Raw genomic sequence first — 19964 nt, 5'->3', positions numbered from 1 at the left:
TCTTAAGATTAGTAGTGAATTTTTTAAAATCCTGATCCCCCAAACAAACTACATAGAATCTCCAGGCATGAGATCCAGATGTCAGTATTTTTTTCAAAGCCCTTGTGTAAAGTAATTCTAATGTGTACCAACTGCATAGGGCCTGAACTGAAGCAAGAGTGGACACTATAAAATTTGGGGATTTATAGTCCACCATGGTGGTATGAAAATGACTTTAAGTTGAAGATAGCTAAACACTTAGCAGCCGCAGAAAGAAGTATTACCTAAACGTAAGTGAAACCTCCTATACAGCTTCCAATGACCCCTTCCCAGGCAGTTTTCTGATTGAAAGAAGACTGTGCTCAGGAATTATGAGTTCAGCTGCCACAAACCCTCCCTCAGGACACCCCTAGCCAGGAAGAAGACAGACTGCTCATCTACCATCAAGAAGCCAAATAAAATCTTCCATATTCTCCCACTGAAGCCCTAAAAACTTTTCTTTTGAAAAACTGATCTTTGTAAAACTCTACTTTGGGCTATTTCATGAGTTTTCATTACTGGAACCGCTCATGCACACTATGTGAAAGTAAACCTTGTCTTTACCCCCGTTAGTCTATTTTCAGCTAATTTGCAGGGCCCTAAACACTGGACCCAAATTGGAAAAGGTTTCCTCCCAACAGAAGTAAATGTTGGTTGCTGAAGGCAGTTCTTGGATAAACATTATTTCTGATGTACAGAAGAAGGAATGATTACATCTTCTCAAAGGAGACAATAACGAAGAGCTTGTTAATATATTATTGTAATACCCCCTACAAACAACTCTGAGCTCTAGACTTTGAATTCAAGCCTTGGGGCACCAAACTGATACAGGATAAAATCTAAGAGTATTTAAGATTCTTAACCAAAGGGTGGTTTATAATCATCCATACCTGCTATTTCTTTACCTGTTCCATATGTAAAAGGAAAATTTTTCTCATGTTTAAAGAAAGTGTAATTTAATACTCATAGTTAAAATTACTCACAGTTAAAAGTTGTATTAAAAATTTTTTGAGTTCATTTCTTTCAGTACAGTATAAATAAAGTTTATTAAAAGATTTGAAAGTTGTCATACTTTTGTATTTGAATGCATTCCAGTAAGCAATGAGAGAGGAATTTTCAATGTTTATTTAAAAGGAACATACTGAAGCAATACAGAACAACTCACTGCTGTTCGACTCAGCTGTCGGAACAGAAACACCTACTTTCCTCTGTGTTATCAGATTATCTATATGTGGTTCATTGATGAAGCCTCAGCTTGAGGCCTTATGTCTATATTAAATCTCCTTTGAAAGAAACATTCCCCCTTCTTATCCTTATACCCACACTCAAAAAAAAAAAAAAAAAATCCAAGTGTAATATTCCGCTTCCTGTGTAAGGACATAAAAAATTGGATCCCTCCTCCAAGAATGAGTAATGTCATTGCTAAAAACCACAGATATAAATTATTTGGATGTTTGCACCATGGATGGGCGAGGAAACATTTTTGGGGGCACTACTAAAATGGGGACCTTCACAAATATTTTCTAATTGAATTATTCATGGCTCCTCCTTACAGGTGGGGAAGATGAGGCTGAGAGAGGTCAAGTGTACCCAAGACTGCATCGTGAGTGACAGCAGGAATTCAAACTTGTGTTTTCCTATGTGAATGCAACCCGATACAGTACTGTAATCTTTATTTTTAGAAAACACGATAGCACAGGTGGGAAGAGTTAGTAAAGATGGCTAAGGAAAATGTTTGACCAGCAAAGGTCTCTAGGTCCTTTCAAAAATCCAAATGTTGTAAACAGGACCAGCATTATGGATAAGTGACCTGTGCCACACAGCAACATTTGTTTAGAAGCCCCCATGCTTGGTTTAATACTCTGCTGCTGCTGTATTGAAATCTCAGTAACTTTTTGAGAAAAGCTTCCATAGTTCCATTTTAAACTGGATCCTACAAATTATGTAGCTTTTCCTTCCTGCAAAGGATGACAAAGCAAAGGTAAAGTTTATAGAGAAGAACTTTCCTTGAGGGGTTAGTTCTCAGTGTCAGGGCCACATGGCTTTCTGGAGGTCAGAAGGTCAGATGCCTTACACAGGAGATATGCTAGGGGATAACTTTATCGGTGTGATGTTTCTCTCCTCACCTGCCTGGTCATTGTTTGTCAATGTACCTTTTCAGGAAAGAAAATCAGAGCCCCAACCCAGTACCAGCCAGAGGAGATAAACAGGAAAGGACTGAACTCTGCCCAGGTGGACAGCTAATATATAAAAGAGAAGCAACCTGACTCTTTCTTAGTGTGCCCTCTTTAACTCTCCATCAGGTAAGCTGGGAAGAATACGGGAAATGGGTCTTTGGAACAAAGCAGGGTTCAGAGTCCAATTAGTGGGAGGTCCTCCAAGGAGTCCCCTCCTTTGTGTGTGTCTGGGATAAAGGAGCAGACCGGAAATGGTAGAGCCCTAATACTAACAACAAGCTCTCAGAGGCATCTCCTTGTACCTTGAAGCCAATTCACCCAGAAAAGGACAAGTGGAGCACTGGCTTTCACACCTCCCATGCCTTACCAAGTGAAGTTGCTGATATCCCAAGGGAATATTTACTCATAGGGGAAAATAACACCTGATGCATGAACTACACACTGAAATATTTAAGTATGAGAACTGAGAATTAATGCACTGGACAGACCAAAAATTTAATATATGAATAAAGCACACGTTAGGATATAAAGAAGGACATTAGATAGATGAAGCAGGAAAACAATTACGAAGCAGAATCAGTGTGAGGGATTGGGCACAAAAAACCTAATAGCTGAAGTAAAGAAGTCAGCAGATGAGCTGACCAGCAAGGAGTTCAGTAGAAGAGTCAGTGGACTAGAATGTCAAGTATTGTAAGGAATGAAGAAATGGAAGGCGATCAACATTATGAAGGGTAGAATTAAGACATCAGTATCTATGTTCCAGGACTTTCCAACATTATGCTGTATCTAGAAATTACCATAGTGAAGATCACAAAGAATTATGTACGTTAGATGCAACCAGTGTTGTGGAAAGAAACACAAGAAATCTATGCCTTAATACAATTCATGCAGATTGAAAACATGTAACTCTGTATATATTTTAAGAATAGGAATATGTCTAAGGACATAGACTGTTGGAGTAGATGCCTATGAGAATGGGGATGTGATGAAGATAAAGATTAAGTGAAAATAATAAAATAAACCAAGAAGCCAATCCTGAGATCTAGGATGAATTAGAGTTTGTATAACTCTAGGCTGAGGACCAAATACTTAAAAATAAATACATAAAGATAAGGATGGCTAGGTAGGTAAAAGGAGGCTAACTCACTATTTAAAGTCACTAGAGAATCACAGAAAGGCACTAAAAGGATGTTTCTTTCTTCTGGAAAGAGGGTTTAAAAAGCAGACACGAATCAAACACCCTTTTTTAAATACCAGACACTGTTACTGTCCTAGGTGCTGGGAACACCAACATGACTAAGATATTATCTCCACATTTAAGAAATGTTGCCATTTTTCCAGTCTAGTCCATCATTTCAACCATTTCTGAAAAGGTGTTTTTCACGTTACTTTAAATTTAATAAGCATAATAGTTACTGTAATCTAAATCCTGTCTCTTTTATGAAACTAAAACTTAAAAGGAGTTTTAAGGTTATCTAGGAGCACCTTCTGTGGCCTCAGAATACTCTTCTATTTCTCATCCAGCGAAGTTTACTTGTCTGTAATGTCCATGCACTGTTAGCATGTCTTCTCTAGGGAATGGCTGTGGGTAAGGATGGCCTCTGAAACAGTTGCCCTGGGTCTACCGTCTCTGGACTGAACATTGCCCAGACCTTTAACTCTCATCACAGACAAATTGGTCTATCATGGTTTTCCCTTATTCTACCTTATTTAGGAATGATCACCCTCGCCTAACCAACCATTGTCACTCCATTCATCTGCTCAAGCCCCTTCCTTCTGAAAGGCCATCCTGCATCACCCTGGGACAGAGTTTCACTCACTCTTCTGAATCTACACTGACAGGGTCTTTTTCAACCCACGTGACATAGGGACCTCTGCTGTCTTGAATAACCAGTTATCTTGCCATTAGGTTATCTACTGTCACAAACTGATGACAACTGTCATCAATTTTTATCAACAAGTTATGTTTGAGCTTTCATCTCTAAATAGATATTCAATGTTTGAAAATCTTTAAAGATGCCATTGAGATCAGGGGTTCCAAAGGCCATCCCATAGTTGAAGGAAAATCTTACAACCTATGGAATGCTTTGTAGGAAGTAGTAAAACAGGAATTCCCAGAAAACATTTTTTTTTAGAAAATAACTTTATTTGTAAGAATGCTTTAGAAAAAGAGGTTTCTCTGCCTCAGTTTCCAAAACCAGTTTGGCCCAAAAACTACTTACTGAGTATATGGAGTAATACTCAGCTTCTGTATGAGATCTATAACTGGCTCCTGAGTGGCTCAGGACCCTGAAAAGAAGTAGTCAACTTGTCTGAAACAAGAAGGAGCTTATATTCTGAAAGTCCATTTGTAGTAGAGTGAAAACAGTGAATACTTTAATCAGTATCAAGATTTAGAGAACTTTCTGTTATTAATATCTTGGGTAGTTGATAGTTGTAGGTACAGCTAAGTCATGAAGCTCTGGAAAACAATGGGCCAACACTACTAGACAATGGTTGAACATAAGGACGTCAAAGCAAGTAATTTTTGCATGTTTGGGAGGATGGGTTTGGAGGGGTGGTGGGAGAGGAAGGAGCAGATTGCATTTATCTAGACCGGGTTTTCTTAAAAATCAAAACTTAGGAAATCTTTACAGACTCTCACATGTACAAATAAGTCAATTTCCAAACAAGACACAATGGCGAGAGGAACACTGCTAGAGGTTGTTCTGCTCCTCCTGCTCTCAACACTTGATGGTTCCATTTTACACATCTAAGCACCTCCAAGTGGTTGGCTGACTGGTAGCAATTACTTTTTGCAAAACTAAGAACATGAAACAAGTTAAGGAAAATACAAACGCAAACAGCAAGCAAACTATACAAAACCAGTTTTTACTACTCCACTATATTACCTATAGAAGTGTATTCAAGAGAATTTCATGCAGTTTACAGTTATTTTTTTTAAGAGTCTCTTACCTTTGCTTTTATTATCAGTTCCTCATGCTTACGAATAAGCTCCTCATTGTCTGAAAGAGATGTACCTAGACCTTGATCCTCTAAATCTCTTATAGTTTTCTGAAACCAACAAGTAACCTAGGTAAGAAGCAACAAAGAGAGAGGTCAAATTTCAGATATTAGAATAAACGAATCAAAATTCTCCACGTTTTCAAAACTTGAACTACTTCAATTTCTTTTTATATAAACTCATGTGCTTCATTAATATGATCAGGTTTTTTCTTTATTTCAATCTTTTCATTTCATTTATCTTCTTTTCAATCTTTACATGCTTAAGAGAAAAAACAAAATAATTCCCCAAGTTATAAAAACAACATATCATTTCACTGGATCACATAGCATGAAGAAAATAATTCAAATTCAAAATCTCCTAACAAACAAGAACCAAAATATATCCCACACAGTCTATAAACCATGCATTCTTTTAGAATATAAATCTTCTTTTCTGTATAAGACGATCAATATGAGTATAGTTACATAGTTATGTGAAGATATTAAATAGCATTTGTAGATTTATATTTCTACTATTAGAACACAATGTAAAAATACTTAGTTTGCTACAACTGCTGAATATCTATATCCAAAAAATGAATGGAGAAGTTACTAAAATTCCATAGACCTTATAAATGGCTAAAGACATAACTTACAATCATTTAGACTTAATTTACAATACGCACCTTACACAGTGTTAAAACAACAAATAATAAAAGACATAAAAGAAGCTGTGTTTTTTAAGAATGATCATATAAGTTGACATGAGACTGATAAAAAAATTCCCTGATAGCACAGTTGGTAAAAAATCTGCTTGCGATGCAGGAGACCCCAGTTCGATTCCTGGGTCAGGAAGATCTGCTGGAGAAGGAATAGGCAATATAAACCAGTCCATCCTAAAGGAGATCAGTCCTGAATATTCCTTGGAAGGACTGATGCTGAGGCTAAAATTTCAATACTTTGGCCACCTGATGTGAAGAACTGATTCATTGTAAAAGACTCTGATGATGGGAAAGATTGAAGGCAAGAGGAGAAGGGGACGACACAGGATGAGATGGCTGGATGGCCTCACCGACTCAATAGACATTAGTTTGAGCAAGCTCCAGGAGTTGGTGAAGGACAGGGAAGCCTGGTGTGCTGCAGTCCATGGGGTTGCAAAGAGTCAGACACGACTGAATGACTGAACTGAACTGAGACTGTTAACATGTGGCCCCAGGATACAGATTCCTTATCCCAATTAAAGGAGAGTTGGATTTTTACTCTCAAATCTTATATAGCATTATTCTTATGATCACATCATAGCTACTGATTCCTAAGAACCCACTACATGCTAGACAGTTTGCTAGCTGTTTTCTGGGCATGATCTCTTTTTCTCTCAACAACTCTGTAACAAGTATGATACTATATTGACCTTGCAGAGATGAACAGAGGTTAAGCAACCTATCCAGGGCCAATAGTAAATGGCAGAGCTAGGATTTGTCCCCACATCTATATTATTCCAAAGTCCATGCTCTTTCCACTGTGCCCTGCTGCTATACTCAGGTAACAGAAAGTCTTTGGTCATCAGGGGAAATTACTTCACATTTGAAAAATGAATCCCAGCAGCCCACTCAAAGTGGTGGGCGTTGTCCAGAATATACACTGTGTCTTTCTCTGGCCTAGTTTTTCTTGCCTCCAGGAGCCTCAGGATTTCTCTGTATTTTTATAACATGGAGAAATGTGGCCAAGGAGAAAGCTAGGTTAGTCCTGAAGTCCTGAAGGTCCACACAATAGACGTATACCAGAACCCTCCCCCCACACACACTACATAGAAGTCAAGTTAGGGATTACATAGAATAATACACTCCATTACTGTTACAGGGCTGAAAACATCACACAGCTAGATCTATACTTGGTATATAGATGTTTGGTATAAGTGTTGGTTGTCTATACCAAGACTTAGCATTTTGCAGCATGGAATAAGCAGTCAAGTGGGCAGCAAGAGGGTTTCTCCACTTTCTGTTAATTGGAAATCTTTGTTAACCAGCATTTTAGGCTAGTGTCAGTGCAAAGAAAAGACTAATAGTGACCCTGAAGCAGTTTTCATGTGAAGTCTGCCTCATTCTCTTTAGAATATTTGGTACTCTGTGCATAATACACCCATTAGCCAGTCCCCATATCTAAAGTATCGTGTTTATGTATTTACAACTATCTGAAGGAGGTTTGTCTTCCTGGCATCCCAGAAACTAGACCTAAATGATATGTGTTACATGCATATTAGAACCCATGGAGAGTATTTTATCAAGAGCTACAAAATTTGTACATTAATTTATTAAATTGCATTAAAAATCTCACAAAAGATGCTTTAGGCCTGCATAAAAACAAAAAAGAGATGATTTAAGGGTTTCATCAAAGAAAAATGGCTCATGAATATAACTAACTTTCAGAAATCCTTTATTTTATCAAGTGCCAGGAGTGAGCTTCATCTATTTTTATCTAAAGTAGTAGGAACTCAGAAATCTCAAGAATGCTTTAATAGGCAAAGTTAATATAGAATCTGAGTGAAGAAAACATGGGGACAAACAGGTGCTCACTAATCTCTAAAAACAGGTGAGACGTCTGATCCCTCAGATAATCCTATTCCATTTTGTGAGTCAAAGATTTGTCAGCATCTAACACATGTCAGCAGTGATGAATGCCAGGAAGGAGTCAGTTATTTTGATTTTTTAAGGTATCTTCTGACATCATCCGCTAGATTTGGCAAATACTATTTTAACCTCCAAAGGATACTACTCCTTTGGGCATGGCCATACATATTTCCTATAAGAGAATGTAGTTCAAGATCTACAGTGGTATTCCATATATCCTGGTCACACACCTGCCTAATAAAGCAAACAGAGTCTCTAGAGCTATACATTTTTACTACCTAAATGCACCCTGGGAAGAAACTTGAAAACGTAGTGGCATAATACTCAGAAGAAAATGGTTCATCATGGGGGTGTTAAATCTCATCATGAGGCAGTCACACACATGAGCTGCATCTTAGATCAGATTTACTTCATGTGCTGTGGGATGCACATAGAATAGACTGAGTCTTTCTGATGTAAAAGCAAGACACCCTAAATAACCGACAGCATGTCAACCATAATGTAAATCAGTCATTGTATCCTGTGAGTAGCTACTGCAGACAGCTGCATAGATACTCCAAGAACATTTTTTATAAGCATTAGATTATATTAGCAGTTATTCCAAAGCCTGAGTTATAAGGACAGTAAATGATGCATCAGGACATTCTTTAGAACATGGTCCCTGCAAAAGGTTAAAAAACATGAGTTAAGAGCTGGAAACATATGGAAAGAAAGAAAGAACAAAAATTCAGAGTGCACACTGGAAATTGGTTCTGGGTGATGATGGACTAAGGGGGAAAATGAGAATATTGTTCCTTTCTCTTCCTGGTTCTTACCTTTTAGATTGATCTAAGTGATGTGTTTGTGGTCATCTCACCTGTCTGACATGAGATTCTAAGTACTCAGTGCTCAGAGGTTGTAGAACTAAGGTGGAGAAGGAGTGGGGTAGATTTTTTTTGCAGAGGGGAGGTGGGGATTGGAAAGAAACACTTACCAGAGGGTGAAGGAAGACAGAGTGAAAAGGAAGGGACAGCAACAAAGATGCACAGAAAGAGCAATCAGGGATGTTCAGTAAAAACCAAGCGGTGCCTTGGAAGTTAAAAGAGATACCAGGAAAACTCAGTCAAATGGTACAGACCTGCATTGTCCTAAACAAGTAGCTACTAACCACACATGGCTATTGAGTACTTGGAATGTGACAAACTCAAATTGGGATATACTCTAAGTATAAAATGCACAAATGATTTCATATACTTAGTATAAAAAATAATGAAAATATATTGTTAAGAATGTTAATATTGATTCAATGCTGAAACACTATTTTAGATATGTTGGATTAAACAAAATGTGTTCTTGCTTTTCACTTTTTTATGTGTGTGTATGTGCATGCTCAGTCACTTCAGTTGTGTCCAACTCTTTGCGACCCCAAGGAATGTAGCCTGCCAGGCTCCTCTGTCCATGGGATTCTCCAGGCAAGAATACTGGTGTGGGGTGCCATGCCCTCCTCTAGGGGATCTTCCTGACCCAGGGATCGAACCTATGTCTCCCGTGTCTCCTGCATTGCAGGTGGATGCTTTATCATTGTGCCACCTGAGAAGCCCATTTTTATGGGACTTTTTACTTTTTTTCAGTTTTCAATGTGGCTAAGAGAATTAAAAATCACATTTATGGCTTATATTGTATTTCTTATTGGATGGTTCTATAATTTAAGGATATTCAGAATATCCTTAATCTGTTAAATGTAGATCTAAGGACTAAGTATTAAGGACAATTTACAACAGCAGAATCAAGAGAACAGTGGGATGAGATACTGGTTGGTAAACATGAATGGGTCACTGAGTAAGGGTGAGGCGGTAAAACTAATGCCTCTTTTGAAGAAGTTTATTGGCTAAGGAAAGGGGGGGCTCAGACAACAGCTTTGAGGAAAGCAGAGGTAACATAACAGATGGGTTCTTCCCAACTTTTTTTTATTTTATTAGATGAGATGTAAGCATTTCAGTCTGGGGAACTGAAGATGCGTTAAGGAGAACTGAGGCAGGAATGTACCAGAAAGAGTGGGGAGTTTGGAAGAGAATACTACTGAACTTATCAGCTTTGTGCAAGGAAAGGATAGTTTTTGCAATATTGAATAACCCAGTCTCACCTTGACCCCTGCTGGGAGAAAAGAATGAGGAAAGAGAGTGAACAGGGCCTTCCCAGATCAGAGTCAGGTACTACTCCAAGCAGGTCTCAGATTATCTCGTGCAAACTTTACACCTCCTACAAAGGAGACAGTTGCTTTTTCAATAGATATGGAAAATGAGACCCAGTCAGGGTAAGCAATTCATTCAAGGTCACACAGGCAACAAGAGGAGAGTCCCACAGGGTGAGGCAGAAAGGCTGTGGTCAGAGTGTTCTTCCCTTCACCACATCTGTCTGTAGAAACGAAGAATTCCAGGGAAGAGGAATGGTTCTTGTTAGGCTATGTTTATGAATGTTCTTAAGAGAAAACCAAAATGCAACACCACAGTTACAGAGTTTAATTCTAATGTGGAAGTAAGTCCTGTGAATAATCATGGGGGGCTCAATGGAAATGCTGCATAAGAGAGGAGAACGGACATGTGGGCCAGGCCTGCCAGAAACACTGCCTCAGAGGAAGAGGCTGATGAGGATAAACTGAGAATTCCAGTTCCCAACAGCACGCTCCAAAGTCAAGACTGAAACACTGGGAATAAAAGCAATAGAAAACTGCTCTGTCAAGGACAAACAACTCAGGTGGCAAGAAGGTGAACTTTTGCTACACCCAAAGCTAGGCATCACATGACCATAAACTTTCCTGGTCTCTTTTTCTGCAATTGGTTCTACAATTCAAAGTCAGATCTTATTTTTTTATCTTTGTTTAAAACTATGCTGGAGGAGCCAAGCTAGCAATAAGCAATTCAAACATCTTAACAGAAATGCTTAAGGGAAGATGAAAATCTCTCCAAAGTCCTTTCATTTTCTTTTCCATGTGCAGATCAGTTTTTGTCAAATAATAAGTTACTATTAGAAACAAAAAACTGATAAAGGAAGGAAAAGGCATCAGTTATGTATCTTCTTCAACTCAAGATGTTCTGATAGTCTTTCAATTATCAAAAAAAAAGGTGGTTTCAATTATAGTTGATGGCCACAGGTGACAGTTCTAATGTCTGCTTTGATTCTGAAGACATGCTAGTATTATAACAACCATTTTAGCTCCCATAAGGTTTTGTTCTTTTCCTTTTTTACAGTAGGGAAATCAGTTGCTATTATTTTGTATTAGGCAATTTCATCAAATGTGCTCTGTATTTAGCTAGGCAATAACCAGACTTCAAATATCCATTAGCTCCATTAGGAGATAATACATATTAGAGGGGGCTTCCCTTGTGGCTCAAATGGTAAAGAATCCACCTGCAATGCAAGAGACCTGGATTCGATCGCTGGGCCAGGAGGATCCCCTGAAGAAGGAAATGGCATGAAATTTTTGTCTCTAATGTTTGTATTTGAGGGGTCAGAAGCAGGGAAAGAAAGAATTTCCTGCCCAAAATGTGGCTTGAGATGTATTCTGGGTCTGATCTAATTATTGGCTTGTCATTATTTGGACTTCATCTCAGAGATTCTAGGAAGACAAAGCTCACAATCTTCTTATGTGGAACTTGGAAGCCCTCCATGAATTACTGAAGTCAACTGGAAGGCATTAGTATCTCCTCAACAAATTATCAAATCCCAGTATTCTCTATTGACGGGCAGTACGAAAGCTAAAAACATTGTTTGTCTTGAGGCAAAATTTCTGTTACTTCAGCAGCTTCGCAGATAATCTATCTCCCTGTCTGGAACCATAATTTTATGCGTTTAATTATTCGGACTTATGCTAACATATCTGTCTTCTGATTATTTTGACTTACGTTAATGTATCATTTCTCTTGTCACATCTATATTTCAAGAATGGAATTTAGTAAATTGGTAAAGATAACACTGTATGCGAGACAGCAAAAGAGGCACAGATGTATAGAACAGTATTTTGGACTCTATGGGAGAGGGCGAGGGCGGGATGATATGGGAGAATGCCACTGGAGCATGTAAATTATCATATGTGAAACGAATCGCCAGTCCAGGTTCAATGCATGATACAGGGTGCTCGGGGCTGGTGCACCGGGATGACCTGGAGGGATGGGGAGGGAGGGAGGTGGGAGGGGGGTTCTGGATGGGAACACATGTACACCCATGGTGGATTCATATCAACATCTGGCAAAACAAATACAATATTGTAAAGTTAAAAAATAGATAAATAAACTAATTTAAAAAATTAAATTAAAAAAATAAAAAGAACTTCTTCTTTTCCCAAGAGTGCCCTCAACTCTTGTTTGTGTTTAGGCAGTTTCTTAACCTCCAACTACTTAAACAGTGGAAACTATTTAATCCAACAAATAAAATCAATACACTGGTAGTTTCTGGACCTAAATTCTATTTCTAGCATTAACTCTGAGCCATTAAGAAGAATCCTACCAGCAGCTGAAGGAAGTCTTTTTTCAAGAAAGGAAACAGAGACCCAGCCCAGTGTCCAAGTAATGTGCATCTCTGCTAAGATATCTAGGGTATCATTTTCCCAGTACAATTTAGTTTCCACCTGAAGCCATTTGCTGTATATGTGCATATGAGAAAGAGAGAGAAAGAAAAGGGAGAAAAACATACAGGTCTACTTGGGAGTGAGACCAAAGTTTGACATTTTCATATTATCAACCCAGATCCTAGGTCATGCACCTGATGGAGTTCACACTGAAGCTCTGGCCCAAACACTGGGTTGTCGGGAAAAAATGAGAGTCAGAAACTATCATACAAACAGACAAACAACTATTACATTTTAAAGTGTGTTTTATCCTTTTAAAGTGTGCTGTTTAGTTTGTTTGTTTATGAGTCACCCTATAAGAAGCACTAATATTAATTGGGCTTCTTTGTTTATCTCTGGGAACCATGTAAATGGGGATGCAGGAGAGACTGAGTTCTACTCCCTGCTGGGTATCGGGTGGCAGTGGTGTTGAGAAAAGGAAAGCCAACAGTTTCCAGCACCAGAGGCAGGGGAAAAAAAAAGCTCAGGGTGGTGGAAAGATATACAGGCACCCAGTTTAAGGAGCGGCCGCTAATTTGGTTATACAATGCGAGATGTATGCAATGGGAGCAGTGCAGAGCTTTTTCTAGGCAGCATACACAGGAAACAGCCATGTCAGTAGTCTTAATCACGAGTGAGAATGTAATTTAGTCATAGTGAATGTCACCCAGCTCTCTTACCAACCTTAAGTAATGGTGCCTAATTAAAATGCTGTGAAGCCATCAGTCCAACTGAATGGAATATTGAGGAGAAAAACTAAGTTTAATGAAAATGTAATCAATTACAACAGGTATAAATGAGCTAAAGAAATTGTTAAAGGTGGAGAAAGGGAGAGGAAAACTGATTTTTAACCTAATTTTACAAACAAAGTTGAGCTTTTGAATAAAATAGTCTGGATACTAAGCCATGAAATGGCATTTATTCCCCCTCCACATAATTTTAGAAAGCTAAGATTATTGAATGATTTAGAAAACTGGTATGGGATCTGGCTAATTTGTAGGATTTTTATGTGCTGGTGATTATCCAGTAAAGCGCAGAAAGTAATCATCAAAAGATGTAGTGATATGGTGACCATGCAGACATTTATTGAGCACTGACATATGTCAAGCTGTGCTCTAAGAATTTTTACATATATAATCTTGTTTATTTTTATAACAAATTTATAAATATATATTGTTATTATTCCCAATTTACAGAAAAGGAAACTGAGGCACAGAGACTGAGTAACTTGCCAAAAGTCATATCATAAGTAAATGTGAAATTTGGGATTGCTATCCACACCATCTGTATCAGAGTCCCTCTGTTACTACATTTGACATGCAATGTCATTGAAAGTAATGGTGGAAACATGCATTCTAATTAGGAAGGGGTTCTATTGCTTTCAAAATCACATGATTTTCCTGCAAACAGTAAGATATTTTGCATAGCTTAGAATGAATTCTAGAAATAGTGTATATGCTAAAAATGAAATTCTGTGATAAATTTTAATCTATGAGTCTTTGGAAAGTCACAGATATCTGTTACTGGACCAAACTATCAGATACCAGTATCCATTAATAAGTTAATTCAACTCTTATTTTGATCTTATGTCACCCAGTGACAAAAAGCTATATTCACAGTGGGGGAGTGGATAAATTAGGAGTTTGGGATTAATGTATACACACTACTATATATGAAATAGGTAAACAAGGACCTACTTGTTTAGCACAGGGGAATACATTTAATATCTTTTAACAATCTGTGATGGAAACGGCTTCCCAGGTGGCACAGTGGTAAAGAATCTGACTGCCAATGCAGGAGATGCAAGAGATGCAGATTTAATCCCTGGGTTGGGAAGATCCTATGGAGTAGGAAATGGCAACCCATTTCAGTATTCTTGCCTGGAAAATTCCATGGACAGAGAAGCCTGGAGGTCTACAGTCCATGGGGGTCACAAAGAGTTGGACACAACTGAATGATTGAGCATACACACATAATGGAAAAGAATTTGAAAAAGAATGTATATAGATATACACACACATACATAGACCCATATATATATAAAACTGAATCACTTGCTGTACACTTGAAACTAACACAACATTGTAAATTAACTATACTTCAATTAAAAAAATTAAGCCAAATTCAAAGATTTTCTAAAACCCTCACTGTGTTGTAGCCACTAAGCTAGGCACGTTTTTGCTACTTCATATTAATTTAAGCTGGTCAACCATTCAAGCTGTAAATCCTGGTGAGAAGGTAGTATCATTTAAAGGAGAATATACATGTATGCGCACCCATCTGTTGGAGAAGGAAATGGCAGCCCACTCCAGTATTCTTGCCTGGAGTATTCTGTGGACGGAGGAGCCTGGTGGGCTGCTGTCCTTAGGGTCTCACAGAGTTGGACATGAATGAGGCGACTTAGCATGCATGCGTGCATTGGAGAAGGAAATGGCAACCCAACCCACTATTCTTGCCTGGAGAATCCCAGGGACGGAGGAGCCTGGTGGGCTGCCGTCTATGGGGTCTCACGGAGTCAGACACAACTGAAGTGACTTAGCAGCAGCAGCAGCACACATCTGTGGACACACACACAGGGTTTTACAGTTGCCCAGCAGGTACAAGACTTGTGCCCTGATGCTGTGCTTACATTGTCATTGCAGATATCATTTTAATTGCCTATTGACAAAGAATATGATTATGATATACATGATACTCAAATTTTAAAAACTTCCAAATATGAATTCTATTACCCACTTTTCCTCCCACAAAGATGGGCATCTTGTAAGCCATATGTGATCTGGGTAGTAAAAAGATTATCTGCCCTTATGTCTTATTTAATTCTCCTAGACGTCTTTGATCCTGTCTTGTACAAAAAGACCATGAATAACTTAGTTTTAATTTATTTGTTTGTCTCACTTATTCCTGATTGGAGCAATTGAGAAAAATTGCATTCATAAATCTTATTGCCAAGATAATTAATTATGCACGAAATACTCCAAGCTGCTTCTGATTCTCATTAATGAAGCAGATTATCTGCAAAATAAGATGCTGCTGGAGTTGGGAAAAAAGGTCAGCTACTCATCTTTAAATGCAAAACAAGTGCACATTTTTACATCTGAAAAACAAAGAGAGGACATGCTATAATTATGCTTTTCAGGCTATCACATCCCAATTAAGATAGAAAAGTATGTGGTCTTCATCTGCTTTTTTTCTGAAACTGATGTAAATTTTAAGTTGCCATTATTGTGGTCACCTAATTTCTTTTCCAAAGGAAATTAGCTGAACTATTATAGTTCAAAAGCATTAGATTATAAGCACTTAGAAACAGAGGAGTATTAAATGCATCTTTTAAATGGCTCTTATGAGAGAAGAGGCATTAGATATTCAGACATCCACATTGTTATTCATCAGTAATCTTTGCTCTAATTCTCCATTTAATGTTCCTTCTTCTTACATGGTTAAAATGATTGACAAAGCTGATATTTTATTAATGGAAGTTTTGACAGCTCCTGTGTTCCCCCCCAAAAAAGTACAGAACTCACAAAATTATCTTTACCCTCCAATGCAGCATGTGTCTCTGTGGTTCCACAGTGTTCCAGGTTTTATGGGGTAGTTCATCTGGGAACACGACAATCATAGAACTCAAATTACTAACAGAGTCACATTCAATTCGGTGTCCCTGCTGCTAAGCTTCCTCACTGTATCTTCAACAAAATTTTAACATAGACCATTCGGGAAAAACTTGAAAACTTAGGTAAGATAATTATGCTTCTATCTACCTGGATTTAAAAACCTTTTCTTGTTCACATAATTATCAACATAGTAAATCTTACTTATTATTTACAATAGTGAGAAACTGAAGAAACTCTACTTCCACATCAATAAGATATTATTTAAATTGTGCTACATTCAGAGAGTGAAATACAACATGAAAATTATCTATGGTATTTTTGACACAAGACTATGTCTATGACATGTTTGAGTATTAGGTAATAAGATAACAAGATAATATGCATAGGATATTAGTTTTTGTTTGCTTGTTTTGCTATTTCTTTAATAAATGTGTGTGTGCCGTGACTATACTCATGCTTGGATAAAAGTCTAAAACACAGCAGAAGTCAAATGCTAATTTGCAATTATTTGTATGGATAGTAATCTAATCTATAGTTTTAACTCATTAATAGATAAACATTAAATCAGAAGCAGAAAAAATACAATTCTATTTTTGTTTTGAATTGCTAATTGAGTTTCCATTAAACAAGTATGGCTAAGATTATAAAAGTGACTTATTTGATCATACCTTGTAAAAGCAAAATAAATAATGAATTTAGCTTTTAAGGCAAGACCAATCTTTCTGAGAGCAAAGATGAGTAGGATTGGAGGAGTATGTAATGCACTGGGTCTTCACTGTTCTTTTCAGATGTGATGATAAAAAAAGCTAATACTAATATTGCATTTTCCATGTACCAGGTACTGTTCTAAGCACTTGACATACAAAACTCGTTTGATGATTCTAATAACACTGTGGTATAGGTACTATTACCTCACATTTTGCAGAAGGCTCATTTGATAGGTTGAGATGAGAAAAGACATTTGATGGGTTTCCCTGATGAGAAAACTCAGGGAGGTCAAATAATTGCACAGGTACTCAACTGGTAAATGGCAGTCAGGATTCAAATGCAGTCAACAAGCTCCAATACTTTGGCCACCTGATGCAAAGAACTGACTCATTGGAAAAGACCCTAATGATGGGAAAGATTGAAGGCGGGAGGGGAAGGGGACGACAGAGGATGAGATGGTTGGATGGCATACCAACTCGATGGACATGAGTTTGAGTAAGCTCCGGGAGTTGGTGATGGGCAGGGAAGCCTGGCATGCTGCAGTCCATGGGGTCACAAAGAGTCGGACATGACTGAGTGACTGAACTGAATTGAACAAGCTGGCCCCAGGATCTGTGATCATAAATGCACAAAGAAACAACAGTGACCGTTATTAAATACTTGAGCTGCTGCTACTGGTATTTGTGAAAGAAAACGTAACATGGGATGTTTTAAGACAAAGAGTCTTAAATTTTATATGTAAGGAAAGGATTAATTTATTTATTGATATACTTTAAAAATTTATTTTTTGGTCTCACAATCTATTTTTTTCTTTTCGACGCACACGACACATGGGATCTTAGCTCCCTGACCATGGATCAAACCCATAATCCCTGCAGTAGAAGCACAGAGTTTTAACCACTGGACTACCAGGAAAGTCCCTCATGACCTTTTTTAAAAAATTCTTATTGAAATATAGTTGATTTACAATGTTGTGTAAGTTTCAGATATATAGCAATATATATATATATACACACAGACATATTCAGTTATAAATATATATATATATGCATATATATTCGATTTTTTCCCTTTACAGGTTGTTACAATACAGTGAATATAGTTCTTTGTGCTATACAGTAGGTCATTACTGGTTATTTCTTTTACATATAGTAGTGTGTATATTTTAATCCCAAACCCCTAATTTATCCCTCCCCCTACTCTCCCCTTTGGTAACCATAAGTTTGCTGTCTGTAGGTTTATTTGTGTTTTGTAGACAGGTTCATTAATATCATTTTTTTAGATTCTAAATATAGTGATATCATATGATATTTATCCTTCTCTGTCTGACTTACCTCAGACATGTATGATAATCTTTAGGTCCATCCACGGTGCTGCAAATGGCATTATTTCATTCTTTCTATGGCTGAGTAATATTCTGTTGTTTATACATACCTCATCTTTATCCATTCATCTTTTGATGGACATTTAGGTTGCTTCCATGTCTTGCTATTGTAAATAGTGCTGCTATGAACACTATGCTCAAAACCATCCCAAAGAAAAAGAACTGCATGAAGGCAAAGTGGTTGTCTGAGGAGGCATTACACACAGCTGAGGAAAGAAGAGAAGTATAAAGCAAGGGAGAAAGGGAAGATATACAAACTGAATGTAGAGTTCCAGAGAATAGCAAGGAGAGATAAGAAGGTCTTCTTAAATAAAGAATGCAAAGAAATAGAGGGAAAAAATAGAATGGGAAACACTAGAGATCTTCAAGAAAATTGGAGAATCAAGGGAACATTTCATGGAAGGATGGGCAGGATAAAGGACAGAAACAGTAAGGATCTAACAGAAGCAGAAGAGATTAAAAAGAGGTGACAAGAATACACAGAAGAACTATACAAAACAAGGTCTTAATGACCCAGATAGTCATGATGGTGTGGTCATTCACCTAGACCTGACATCCTGGAGTCAGAAGTCAAGTGGGCCTTAGGAAGTATTACTACAAATAAGGCTAGCGGAGATAATGGAATTCCAGCTAAGCTATTTCAAATCCTAAAAGATCATGAATTTAAAGTGCTGCACTCAATATGTCAGCAAATTTGGAAAATTCAGCAGGGGTCACAGGACTGGAAAAGGTCAATTTTCATTCCATTCCTAAGAAGGGAAGTGCCAAAGAATGTACAAACTACTGTACAACTGCACTTGTTTCACATGCTAGTAAGGTTATGCTCAAAATCCTTCAAGCCAGGCTTCAGCAGTATGTGAACTGAGAACTTCCAGACATACAAGTGGGGTTTAGAAAAGGCAGAGGAACCAGAGATCAAATTGCCAACATTCTTTGGATCATAGGAAAAGCAAGGGAATTTCAGAAAAACATCTGCTTCTGCTTCATTGGCTATGTTAAAGCCTTTGACTGTGTGGGTCACAACAAACTGTGGAATATTCTTAAAGAGATGGGAATACCAGGCTACCTTACCTGTCTCCCGAGAAACCTGTATGCAAGTCAAGAAGCAACAGTTAGAACCGAACATGGAACAACGGACTGGTTCAAAATTGGGAAAGGATTACAGCAAGTCTGTATGATGTCACCCTGCTTAGTTAACTTACATGCAGAGTACATCATGCGAAATGCAGCCAGGATGAATCACCAGTTGGAATCAAGATTGCCAGGAGAAATATCAACAACCTCAGATAGGCAGATGATAACACTCTAGTGGCAGAAAGTGAAGAGGACCTAAAGAGCCTCTTGATGAAGTGAAAGAGAGTGAAAAAACTGGCTTAAAACTCTACATGAAAAAAAACTAAGATCATAGCATCCAGTCCTATCACTTCATGGCAAATATATGGGGAAATAGTGGAAGCAATAACAGATGTTATTTTCTTGGATTCTAAAATCATGGCAAATGGTGACTTCAGCCACAAAATTAAAAGATGCTTGCTCCTCTAAAGTAAAGCTATGACAAACCTATTAAAAAGCGTATTAAAAAGCAGAGACATCACTTTGCCCACAAAGGTCCATATAGTCAAAGCTATGATTTTTCCAGTAGTCACGTATGGATGTGAGAGTTGGACCATAAAGAAGGATGAGCACTGAAGAATGGATGCCTTCAAATTGTGGTGCTGGAGAAGATTCTTAAGAGTCCCTTGGACATCAAGAAAATCAAACCAGTCAGTCTGAAAGGAAAATCAACCCCAAATATTCATTGGAAGTACTGATGCTGAAGTTGAAGCCCCAATATTTTGGTCACCTGATGCAAAGAACTGACTCTTTGGG

The 19964-nt window shown here is 37.8% G+C and overlaps 1 protein-coding gene across 2 annotated transcripts in view; it reads right to left on the bottom strand.

Annotated features, from left to right (window-relative positions):
- The window catches only part of CCDC141 (coiled-coil domain containing 141), a 230821-nt gene that overhangs the window by 123326 nt on the left and 87531 nt on the right, over positions 1-19964 (bottom strand). For both annotated transcript variants that reach the window (XM_081579496.1, XM_081579498.1), the window contains exon 6: positions 5151-5267. In XM_081579496.1, coding sequence (XP_081435622.1) covers positions 5151-5267 — 117 coding nt within the window. The remainder of the gene's footprint in view (positions 1-5150; positions 5268-19964) is intronic.

The sequence above is a fragment of the Giraffa tippelskirchi genome, chromosome 3 (genome assembly GCF_054371585.1).
Source record: "Giraffa tippelskirchi isolate mGirTip1 chromosome 3, T2T-mGirTip1v1.2.pri, whole genome shotgun sequence".
In the NCBI taxonomy this organism is placed as follows: domain Eukaryota; kingdom Metazoa; phylum Chordata; class Mammalia; order Artiodactyla; family Giraffidae; genus Giraffa; species Giraffa tippelskirchi.
The sequence above is the reverse complement of the archived record's forward strand: the minus strand, read 5'-3'. Positions and strand labels throughout refer to the sequence as shown.